We start from the raw sequence: 13,201 nt of genomic DNA on the forward strand, positions 1-13,201 counted from the left end.
AGGTACTTTACCACTGCTCCACCCAAGCGCCCCTAGGTTGCATGTTTTCTGCAGTAATATAACCATACTAGGGTTGTCCGATATTGGCTTTTTTACCGATAACCGATATACCGATATTGTCCAACTCTTAATTACCGATTCCGATATCAACCGATACCGATATATGCGGGGATTATTGTGATTAGGGTAAGCTCAAATTTCATATCACACACACCATATACAGTAAGAACTCCTGTAACTTATTTATAAAGCAAAAAAAAAATCGGTATCGTTTTTTTTTTCAAAAACCGATACCGATATTTTCCCGATATAAATTTTCATGCTAATATCGGCCGATAATATCGGGAGGCCGATAATATCGGACATCCCTAAACCATACCATCACAGCTCTAATGGACCCTTTCATGTGCCACTTTGTTTGTTTATCTTAGTGTTTGCGTTGAGCTACAGCACAGAGAAATGATGTGAGCAAGTCTTGTTAGTATTCTATGGCAGGAACTCAACTTCCAGTTTTTCATTAGTAGCATGGAATTGGAACACCCAAAGCCAGACTTTGAGAATGAATATGTTTTTTCCAACTTCCTAAATAATCTTCGGTTTACTGTAAGTGGAAAATAATTCCAACTCGAATCAATAGTTTGCTGCTTCACTGGGTGCATGTGCGCTGCATGCAGAATGGTTCATTATTTTTGTTTGAGGGAAATATGTGCTCTTTGGCCTGTTGTGTTCTTGCCGTATTCTAAAGTTGGCAGTGTCGGTACATCCATCCATCCGTCTGTCCCAAACAAGATATCTAAAAAAAACAGTGGTGTACAATTTTGAGGTATTTTACTTTACTGGAGTATTACCAATTTTCAATTCTTTTACTTCTACTCTACTACATCTCCGAGACAAATATCGTACTTTTTTTTTTACTTAATTATTTGAAAACTTTAGTTTTCAACCCTATATATACTTTGGCCATTTGAAAATAGTCAATCTACAAGCTCACAATGTGTCGCATACATTTTGAACTTTGAAATGGGACATTCTGCACAATGAGTACATTTACTTTTGGTACTTTAAGTAGGCTGTATTTTGATGCTTCTGTATACTGGGATTTTACTTGTAACAGAGTATTTCTACATTGCATATTGATACCTTTATCTAAGTAAAACATGTGAGTACTTCTTCCATCACTGTCAACAACTACTGGTTGGATTTATCATGGAATTTGCTGTGCACCTCCATGCTCCCTAGCGGATGAGCGCTACTGATGTTGTGACCCCACGGCCTTTCCTCTAGTGCAGGGGTCTTCAACAGGGGGTCCGGGACCCCTAGGGGTCCTCAGAGTTACTACAGGGGGGCCGCCGAATCTTTGTGTGATAGGATAATTGTTTTATACTTGAACCCTATAACATCCCTATTCTGGGGAGACATTTAGCCAACAATAGCAGATCTACAACGCCTCGCAGTCATCTGTTGCATCTAAAAAGTTCCCATTCTAAACAGATGGAGCGCTTTGTCTCCTATACCTTATAATGTACTGCCTCTAATCTGTATTTAGGTAGAAAGAAAGACGCAGCAACATTTGCTGCATCTTTCAATATTGTGCTGCTCCTTGCAATCTAGAAGAGCTGTGAAGCAGAATTAACCAATATGATGTGTAGTAATCCAGGAGTCTGTACTTGACCCCCCCCCCCCCCCCCCCCCCCTTTACACCAAATCACTATGCCGAAAATAGCTCAACTAAAAGCTCACAACACATTGCAGCACGATACATTGTTCATTTCCATCATATTTCCGGCTATTATAAGATGGGTTCATGTGTTTGAATGATACAAAACAACAAAATATGTACAACATAGAGCCCCCAACCATCTCAGGAACCAAAATAAAAGCTTCATTTGAAAAGCGTAATGCTGAAAATAAAGATATAATAATGACATAACGCAACATAACAGAACTCTGAAACATTTCAGACGGACATAATGCAACTCCAGCAGAGAGAACATAATCTGGCCAACTATTGCTCTTCCATTAAATGTGCTAGGAGTCACCAAAGGGGAACTCCTGTGATGAAATGAAATAGATGGCAAGCACATAAAAAAAGATGAATACAAAAAAGGTTTCTAAACTTTCTATGGGTCTATAGTTGGTCCCCTCCTTTTCTACCCCCCTTTATACCGAATCTCTTGGTCGAAAATAGCTGATCTACAAGCTCACAACGCGATGTGTTGTGAGCTTGTAGATCGGCTATTTTCACCAAATGTTCACCTATTGTTGCTGAATGGTCTGCATCTCTGTTTTTTTAACGTCTGGAGACTCATCCAGGACAGGCTTCAGACGCATCTCCTGCAGGGGACTTGGCTCAGATCCGAACCCTTTTGATTTGGTTGTAACAAACCCGCATGCCCTTTCTGACGTCGACCCACGACCCACGACCTTCCGCAATGAAAGGCCTATATGCTCTAACCGCTACACGAGGGCGGTCGTCTGAATGGTCTGCATATCATCGATTTTTTTTTTCTCACCTACTTCTTTAATCTTTACACCTGTAAACCTGTGACGTGACAATAAAGATGATTCATATTCTGATATCATGACATGCCCATGAATAGAGATGCTAGGAGGGTTCATGTGGTTGATTTGCACTCGATTTTTTTGAAGGCAGATCATTTTCCATGCTAACCTCAACCTTCGCAATTTGCTTGAACCCGCGGAATGCTTAATCAGCCACATTTGTCACCTGCTCTCGTTATTTGTGGGATCCTCCCTTAAATGCATATATGCATAAAGGAGAAATGATGCATATCCAGGCATCCAAAATGAGATGTAACAGGCTTAGTTAATCTAGGGGGGGCTGAGTCATTTTCTAATGACCGGTTGGTGATTTTTAAAAGGCAGTTTAACTATTATTTAAAGGATAGCTGCGTTGCATTCATATCGTAGGTGGGGGAAACATTTTATAAAATATTACACTACCTAATACTTTATAAAATATTACACTACCTAATTATGCTAGGGTCCAGTTAGAAAGTGGAATTCTCAAATGATTATCTACACATTTGCATAACATACTTTTATAGTAATAAGTCTCTCTAATTACCGTTCATAGGCTAACAGCACTGCACATCATAATTTATTTAGTGGGTGGGATTATTAGAAAAAGATATTGCAAATCAAGTCATGCTAATGAAGCTAGTTGAAGAGCATCATGGATGCATTTTAGAAGAACTTACTTAATATGCATGGCCATTAGGCAGCAAAAGTTTGCTTGCCAAGAGTGTACAGTCTGAAGTTGTTCCGTGCAGCTTAGAAACATTCCTATGGGTTTTTAGGAGAAGATTTTTGCATCAGACCAGGGAGGCTCAACGGATATTTAGAAGGAAAAACATCCAATATATATATAACACATTCTTATTATACAATAACAACCTGGAAATAATTTCGCCTCCAAACATGCAGGGAAGGCAAAAAGCTTACGCTCGGATAACTAGATAAGGCACGGTGCAGCTGGCTAGCTTTATTTCGTTTAGCGGATGCACCGCCTCCGTTTCTCTTTCAACTCCCCTGGAAAATGAGCCAGTGAGTACACATCCCAGTGTTTCAAAGGAAAGTGAAAGGTCCTCCAGGGAGCTTTCATTTTCTCTCTCTGCCCGAGGGTGGACCGAGACGGAGGAAAAAAAGAGAGACACAGTATTTACTACTGGAACTCCCTTGTCAGAGTTCAGAAACACACTGTGACAATGTGAGGTATAGTGAAGCACCGTGTTGCTCACTTCGCACTGTTCTGCTGCTACAGGTACAGTACTGTACTGTACTGTCGCAGCAAATATCTCGAGAGGGGATTTTGTTCATATCATACTGTACAACTCAAGACATAACTTTTTTTGCCACCGATTTTTTGTTTCCGTTTGAACATGGTGTGTGTGCGCTAGAGCAGACCATCTCACAGCTATAGGCTACAGATAAACTTTTAGTTTTTATCTTTGGTAGCCTAGGGCAGTTGTTCCCAGACTGGGGGTTGGACCCCCCTGGGGGGTCCCCAGATGATTAGCTCAATGTGCAACATTGTTTTCTCACTCAACAGTAAACAAACAAACATACAGTATAAGTGTATACAGGGTATCTGCACATTTCTAAAGTTACAATTTAATGAATTTCTAAGACGTTTTGAAAATGAAAATAGCTGGATGGGCGGTGTGAGCTTGTAGTTCGACTTATTTCACAATTTATCTGTGGAATCGAGTCAAAATACATGTAATGCCTTTTGGGTCCCCCGTTCAAATTATGATTATTTTCGGAGGTCGCAGTCAGAAAAGTTTGGGAACCTTTGGCCTAGGGCACGTGCACAAGTTGGTTGTGAGGGTTCTTCAAATGGCCGGCCTCCCCAAAAGGAGGCCCAAACAGTTAGCAAGGTACTGCTCAGTATCAGCTATTATAGGAAGCCACTCAATTTTGAGGAGGTGTTGTTTCCTTTATCCATGATTGATGTCTGCTGTGTCTGACAAGTACAGTATGTACTGTATTGTATGTAACAATGTTCTGCCGTCTAGGCACTATGTAACTGTCTGTTTTCCTATTGTCTGACTGCACTGGCAGTGTTTATGTTCTTTGTACAAGGCATTCTTGTACTTCTGTGTGTGTGGACATACATAAAGTGTGTGTGTGTGTGTGTGTGTGTGTGTGTGTGTGTGTGTGTGTGTGTGTGTGTGTGTGTGTGTGTGTGTGTGTGTGTGTGTGTGTGTGTGTGTGTGTGTGTGTAAATAGAAAGAGACAGAAAAGGCTTGGAACAGTATCATAATTCAGGACTACGTACTTGCTCTCAATAGTATAAGATTGATCATGGCCCTGTATTTTTTCTATGCTGTAAGACTAAACAATACGCTTTATTTGATCATTTCTTTACTGTAGCTGTAACTTTAAAATGTCCATTTGTGTCATTAGTTAGTTTACAGCAGTGGTTCTCAACCTTTTCTGGATCAGGCCCCACTTGAAAATCTTGAAAAGTGTCCGTGGCCCACCCATCTGACCACTTTTCAGAGCATGTTTTCATCCTTAATGATCAATCCATCCATCGATTGTGTTCTGGCGTGGATTTATCTTTGGATAGATTGGATAAATTAGTACTTTTTCACCGTCAGTCGATGCTTCATATCCATATGAGTAAAATCGCCAGGGTGGATTGTTTATTTTTGGAACACAGTTCTTATATGACACGATCCAAGATTCCCCTATGGGATTATTACCCCGTGACCCCGGGGGATTGCACCCCAGCATTGATGTCAGACTGCGGTGCGCTATTCAGGGGCCCCCACCCACAAGTTAGGAATGGGCGGTTTACAAGAGAGCCGTTTCAGGAATGATCCTCAACCTAGAGGATTGGTTTGGGTCTGTTGTCATGGATATTAACCCATTAAGACCTGAGGCCGATTCTACAAAATGTCTTATAAATCCTAACAGTTTAAAAAAAAAAAACTATGTTGCTACTTCAGTGGTTCTCAAACTTTTCCATGTCAAGGACCCCCAAAATGATATGTATTTGGCCGCGGATCCCCATCTCAAAATATGTTGTTCCAGAGACCCCCAGAAGCAAAGATTTGAGTTACAAATGTTCGGTTTTAAAAAAATATATATATATTCAAAGATTTTTCAAAAATAGCAGATAAACAAGCTAATTTCGAATAGCCAACAAAATCTTAAAATGACACAGATGCGTTCCCGGTCTTAATGGGTTAAATACTTTTTCATGATATGAATGGCAGTGGAAAAGCACTTATACTTAAAACGATATCACTGCTTTTCAGAGGCCTGGAACATTTAAATGAAAACACTGGGGTCATAAATAAGCCGTGCCTGGATAAAATTTGCACAGCTGTGACATTTGATACTGAGAGTGTTATTAGCGAGTTGGACACTTTAAACTAGCGACTCACAGTTTTGGGGACCTTATCAAATTGTAGTTTAATGTCATGAGCACCCCATCAGCTACGGGAACAGTTTACTGAATATTTATTTTTGGAATACACACAGATAGAACGTGTTTTAATGAGATTTTTTAGTAAAGGCTTTTGGAGCACTCAGGGGAGTGAAGATTCTGTAAGTGGTGGGTAGTAACTAAGTACATTTACTCAAGAACTGTTCTTAACTGTACTTCAGTGTTGACAATTTTCTATACTTTTACCCCACTACATTTCAGAGGAAATATTGTACTTTTATTCCACTACAATTAAATGAAAACTTTATTTACTATTTACTTTGTAGATTTTGATTATTATTACAAAACATACTAAGCACTTCAGCCGTATATTTCGGCCTTCTGAAAATAGATACAGTACATCGAAACCGACATTTAGAACTCAAACACGCAAGGGTGTTTTTTGTTTGTTTTGATATTACATATTACAAAAAAGTTCTAATAGATATTGTATTAGCAAAATCTATTAGTCTTATTAAAGGCCACTTAAAGGCTTGTATTATTCTTCGTTGTACAATGCTGTGCATTAATAGCTGTGCAGTGTGTGTGATCTTGCATCTGCTATTTTCATTTCATTTTCTTTTCATGGTACTCGAGCCAAAAGTTTGAAATAATCCTGATATTGATTTGAAGTCGTATCGCCCAGCCCTGTATTGATATAGGTCTTATATTATGCAGAGTTTAATTGCCTCTACAGAGTGCATAAGTGCACGCCACAGCTTTGAGTCGATCACAATGCAACCTGTTGTGATTTTTTTGAAAAATATGAGTAGCTACTTTTGTACTGTAAACATATTTTGATGCCACTACTTTAAGTACGATTTTGAATACAGGCCTTTCACTTGTAACTGAGTATCTTACAGTAACTGAGGCCATGGTTCTCAGCGGGAAACAGCTGGTTGGAATGAGTCCTTACCCATTAAGTGAAGCAGTTCAAAGAATCTCAGGGTCTTGTTCTGGATGGAGGGGAGGATGGATGGTGAGATCAGCCAGAGAATGGGAGCAGAGGGAGCGCTGCACCCCACAGGGAAGAGAGCTTAGCCAGAAGGCAAAAAGCTCTCAGTCTACCGCTCAATCTTTTGTTCCTTCCTACCCTCACCTATGATCATGAAAGGTGGTTTCATGACCAAAAGAACAAGACCGCGGATACAAGCGGCCCGCTGATGGGTTTTACTCAGCAGGCTGGCTCCCTCATGGACTAAAGTGAGGAGCTCAGTCATCTACGAGGGACTCTTAGAGTAGAGCCACTGCTCCTTTGTGGAGATGGGAGCCAGTTGAGGTGGTTCCATCTAGTAAGGATGGCACCCTGGTCGCCAGTGGGGGGAAAAGTACTATTTTTTTTTTTACTTAAGGAAAAGTATCAATACTGCAATGTAGAAATACTCCATTACAAGTAAAAGTCCGGAATTTAAAATTGATGTGAGTAAAAGTACAAAAGTATTGGCATAAAAATGGACTTAAAGTACCAAAAGTGAAAGTACTCATTATGCAGAATGTCCCAGTTTCAAGGGGGGTTGATAAGCACGGCCAGCTGGGGAGAGGCCACGACGGGGCAGACCAAGGAGGACCAGGTGGTGGGATCTCCACTCTTTTTGTTGTCACATCACAGGTCTACGGTTGTAAAGAAGTGGGTGGAGTTATTTGTTTTTGTGCGCGCTCCATCGTTTTGTAGTATTCTGTGAGAAGAGAGAACAGAGGTAGAGTGAGAGCAAAGGGAAAGAGATACAGTAGAAACAAGTTAAGTTAAAGGTATAGGGTAAGTGATATTTTTTGGTTAAGATAAATAGCTCCGTATTCTGATAGTACTCATTGATATAGAATGTTTCTTCAGTAAAAGGAGTCCAGCTCTAACTAATTAACTAACTAACTAAATATAGTGCCACACTGATCACTTGGGATCACTCACACGTTCCTCCAGAGGAACTTGTGAGTGAGACCACGTGATCAGTCTCCCCAATTGGTCAGACTTGAGCGCGGCGGTAAGCAGTTAGAAGTTAAGTGTTTGGCTAAGGGACACCTCGAAACATTGCCGGGGTCGGGAATCGAACCTGGGACTCTCTGTTTCTCAGACGGCGTCTGTACACATTAAGCTGTGGCCCCCCCACAAGGCCTTGCTATCATAATGTTATGACATGGCAATAGGTTTGATCGGTTGACTAGATGTGCTTGTATTTCATATGCGCTACTGCATGGGTGTGCATAAACCTTTGGCAGGAGTCAAATAAAATACCGTCGTACAGCGAAGTATAAATCAGGATTTATCTTGACTGCCGATGGTCCGCGATGATTTGACTGGTACTAAAAACATGCGAGCACATCACCCCCAGTCCTAGCCTATCATTCATGGGCTCTACTTGTCTGTTTTAGAATTCAATTGAAGATCTTGACGATTGCTTTGAAGGCTCTCTGTGGTCAGGGCCCATCTTATATCTCAGAGGTTATTCATTGGCACTCAGCTCCTACCGTATAGTCTCTTAGATCTGACAACAAATCTATCCAGTTTGTCCCACAGTCACTACAGCTACAAGATGACGGAGCCTTTGCAGTTGCTCCACGATTGTGGAACCAGTTGCGAATAGACATTAGGTGTGCTCCTGAAACACTTGCAATGCCTGTATTACCGTACGCTCTGCCTTGAAACAAAACAAAACTTACATTAACAATGTAACAATTAACAATTGACAAATTCCCACCACTACACTACCTTTATCTCTATTTTTAAATGTAGGCTTACGAAAGTCAACTTTATTACTTACTTACTTCAAGGTTCAAGGTGTAATTTCACATTTTAATTATACACAGGACAAAGTGCAAAGCAGAACTAAATTAAGAAGAACTAAATTACATGATGTCTGGCTCAGGAATGTAATTAGAGAAATACCATAACAAATGACAACGTTAGATTAATAATGTAATTATACATTATCATTTGAGACAATACAAGGTGTGTACAATGGTTTGCAAACCATTGTACACACCTTTGTAGCATGTAGCGGTTTCTCCTATCGTTATCCATTTCTGTGTTGGGAACATTCACAGGGGGCTGTCAAAATACTAGCCAATGTTTAAAATAATAAATAAATTCACAGCTCGAGGAGTCTACTGTACAGCGGTTACCACGGTAACAGGAGCTCTAGAACTGCTGTGGAGGTCTTTGTTATCATTTGAAAAGAGTCTGGCTTTTTGATAAGAAACGGATGAAAGCCACGGTGAGTAGTGTAAGCCAAGGGTTGCCAAACTTTTCAGGCCATGACCCCCCCAAAATAACCATATTTGAACTGGGGACCCCTCACCCTGACAAGCACTTTGAATTGTAGCATTACATTTAGTTTGTTCCACAGATAAATATTGTGAGAATAGCCGAACTACAAGCGAGGCGTAGCTTGTACAGTAGATCGACTATTTTTTGTATTATGTTTGCCTCTTTCTTTGTGACGTAATATTTAACAATTTGGCCAATTTGATATTAAAAAAGGTCTTAAAAGTAAGTAAGAAAACAATGTTGCACATTAAGCTAATCACTGGGGGGACCCCCGAAATAAAAATACAGGAATGCATACAGCATTAATATTACAATATTACAAATAAAATGTACCTTTTAATTTGGACTTCTGAATAAGTATTTTTTTTAAACCATTTACTTTTGAATACTTTAAGTAGTATTTTTAAAAGCAACCAGTACTTTAAACTCAAGTACAAATTTGACAGAGCAACTTTCACATAGTTGAGTCATATTTTCCCAGGAGTATCTGATTAAAGTAGCGGAGTGGAGTACTTTGTCCACCAGTGCCCTGTTATCTACGGTTATGTAAGCCAGTGGTCCTCAAAGTGGATTTCAAGGACTCTCTGGGTTCCCTCAGGGGGGTCTCACAAGTCTGTAACTCTGACAGTATACAAATGGAGCCAAATGGACCCGATTCTGTCAGAGTTAAGGGGAGACCTTGAAATGTGAAAGTGTGAGAACCAGCATGTGTGACAGCAAAAGGTGTGTGTGTTGTGCCCTCTCCCATCAGGACCGTGCTCCCTATACTGCCAACAGGCGGACGGCCACGACCACGCTGACCGTAGACGTCCTGGACGGAGATGACCTGGGCCCCATGTTCCTGCCCTGCATCCTGGTCAACAACACCCGAGACTGCAACCCAATTACCTTCCGCGTCGCCATCCCCGAATTCACAGACCCGGTAAGACACGCACAAATTGGACCGAAACAACAAGGTCTTCCTGATTGATTTGTGTATAGATCTGTTGGTTTAACTTGTGTCTGCAGTCTGTGCACGACAACACCCATGCCTGGAGTTGCTTTATTAAGCTTAACCTCTCACAATGCGTTGTGTGAGCTTGTTGAGCTGCTATTTCACCCGGCAGGTGACACGTAGGTGCAACAAAGTATAAATCAAGCCTTATACTCCGCTGCGCCTACAAGCTTTAAAATCTGCAAGATGTTGTCACGTCAAAAGCGTTAAGCCTATAGACCAAATAATTTCCGGGTAGATACCACTAACAGTGTTGCATTGGAACACATTTTATTGTTATTGACTATTAGACATATATTATCTTGTTATGAACATCCACAGGTTGACAAACTAGACACAGCAACATTTCTAGACACTTTAGTTTATTTCTCTATTGTGAAAATGTCCGTAGACATTTCTACCAATACCCGTTTGTTAACAAGCATTCAAACATTGTGACACACTGGCTGCCAATTAATTGTCTAAGTGACCCCACACTGCCGACGCTAGACGTGCCGCCCGGTGTTCCTTTTATGCCACTGTTCTATTTCTAGGTGTCACCGCGTGATGAAATATGATTTGTGTGTACGTTCTCAACGGGTGTTCTCCCTTCAGCGCTCGGCAGCGCGACGCTTCAAGTTGCTGCCATTGTTGCCAGATTTTGCGAGAGAAATATACAACCAGGTCTATGAAAACAAGCCCAAAACAAGCGACTAAAGCATGAGCACTTTAAACCTATATACATCTGCTATTTGAAAAATAATCTTGGCACAAAATGTTTTCAGATGGGGATACGCGGACAATTGACATATTCATTTGGGGGTTTGATTACCTTGACATGAAAATGTTTGAGAACCAACTGGTTTAAACAATATTTAGGAAGCAAGCCCAAATTAGCATCTACACTTTTAGAAACCAGCCCAAAAAAACGCAACACGCAACTACAGTACCAATATTTACATAACTTCACAGAAAAACAATCCCAAGACACGCAACACGCAACTACAGTACCAATATTTACATAACTTCACAGAAAAACAATCCCAAGACACGCAACACGCAACTACAGTACTTATATTTACATAACTTCACAGAAAAACAAGCCTAAGAAACGCAACATGCAACTACAGTACCAATATTTACATAACCTCACAGAAAAACAAGCCCAAACAACATAACACGCAACTACAGTACCAATATTTACATAACTTCACAGAAAAACACGCCCAAAGTCGCTTTTAAGAACGTTTGTGAGGAAAATGATATGTTTGCCTAAATCAGTTCTTCATGACAGTGGCCACCTCTGGTAAAATTGCCTAGATCCTTATTGAAAAGGATCATGCGGTTCCCACCCCAGTAGTATAATGGCCTATCTCAAGAGTGTAACCTAGGCCAGTGGTTCTGAAACTTTTTTGGCTCAGGGTAGCCCTGTAAATAACTTTTTCATCCACGGCACCCATTACACTATAAAGAATACATCACATGGATGCACCTGGGACGTATCATCAGTGTTGTAGCCTGGGGTCATAGGGTGTTTCGGGTCTCGCAACATACACCCTCGCCCAGGTGACCCAGTTGATCAAGCCCCAACTTACGTCCCAGGTAGCTACCCACGGTCAGTCCTATAGGGAAAGACAGGGCCAATCAGTCCGCTTCTCCGGAACTACTCTGCCAGAACTCGGGGGAGGCTCTGGCACGTGGAGGGACTAGGCTCTGTGGGTGGCCTCCTGGCCGGGCTCCTCCTTCGTCTCACCAGGTCCAGGACCTGAGCGCTGTACCAGATCCTCTGCACCATCCAGATCCAAACATTTCCTTCTGGCGTGATGGTTCCTTGGGCCGATACCACTAGATTGGGCCGTCTAATGGTATTAGCTCCACTTGCGGTCTGCTTGAATGGCCCTCCTAAAGGCCTCACCGTGGGTTTGTTGGGCTTCTTCCTCACGGAAGACACAGGCTGGGGCGCTAACCCATACTGCTCCCGCTATGCCGTCTACATTCCGGCTGTCACCCGTCTCTCCGGTGGTCACCAAACTATTCCTGGTTGTGACATAGTCTAATTCCTATGTGCCACTATAAATAGAGTCACTAACTATAAAGAATACATCACGTGGGTGCACCTGGGACGTATCATCAGCGTTGTAGTATGTTGTTACTTTATATAACCTTACATTTATGTGATATTACGGTACGTAAATATGTAAATCTAAGATACAGTACAGTAAATCTTGAGGAAAACTTGAGAGAATATCAGTTTCCATTAGAGCAGGTTGAGCATAATTGTGTACTTGCGTCATGGCACCCTAGGGTGCCACGGCACCCACTTTGAGAAACCCTGACCTAAGCCATTTTATGTTTCCTAAGTCAAAGACAAAGGCATAAATAGTTGGCCCAAGTATAATGAAGTCACTTACTCCATTTAATTATTTGGCCCAATCAGGCTTACAATTGCAAAAGTCATTTAATCCTCTTATGCTACATAGCTGACAGACAGCGTTATTTGTATGCCAGTCATATTGCTATAAACCTTTTGGGTGAAATGATTAAAGAAATTACATAAGCCATTATTTCAGCAGGGTGACGTTATATTAATTACACATGGCAACACTGGTTGCTGCTATAGAGCGTCGCAGTTCCGCCACTTCCTGGTGCCGGAAGTAAATACTCGATGCATTTTTCCCATTGACTTTTCCAAAAATATTTATATCAATCAATTTAAGCCTAGAATCAAGCCATCCAGGATCCTGGTGAATCATGACCATAAAACCTTTTTTTCTGTGATTTATTTATTTATTTTATATTTAATGATATGATATACTATATTTAATAAATACCCTTTGTTTTGCCGTTTTCAAAAAAGTTTTTTCACAGAATCGTTTTATGGTCATGATTCACCAGGATCCTGGATGGCTTGATTGTAGGCTTAAATTAATTTATATAAATATCTTTGTAAAAGTCAAAGGGAAAAATGCATTGAGTATTTACTTCCGGCACCAGGAAGTGGGCGGGA

General features: G+C 40.9%; 1 protein-coding gene across 1 annotated transcript in view; it reads left to right on the top strand.

Annotated features, from left to right (window-relative positions):
- Positions 1 to 13,201, top strand: part of LOC311059381 (protocadherin-15-like) — a gene marked incomplete at its 3' end in the record, with an annotated part of 341,810 nt that overhangs the window by 137,491 nt on the left and 191,118 nt on the right. The window contains exon 9 of the mRNA XM_084077261.1: positions 9,973 to 10,143. Within this exon, the coding sequence (XP_083933387.1) occupies positions 9,973 to 10,143 (171 nt within the window). The remainder of the gene's footprint in view (positions 1 to 9,972; positions 10,144 to 13,201) is intronic.

This window comes from Gymnoscopelus microlampas (genome assembly GCF_963454915.1).
Source record: "Gymnoscopelus microlampas genome assembly, chromosome: 13".
Taxonomy (NCBI): Eukaryota; Metazoa; Chordata; class Actinopteri; order Myctophiformes; family Myctophidae; genus Gymnoscopelus; species Gymnoscopelus microlampas.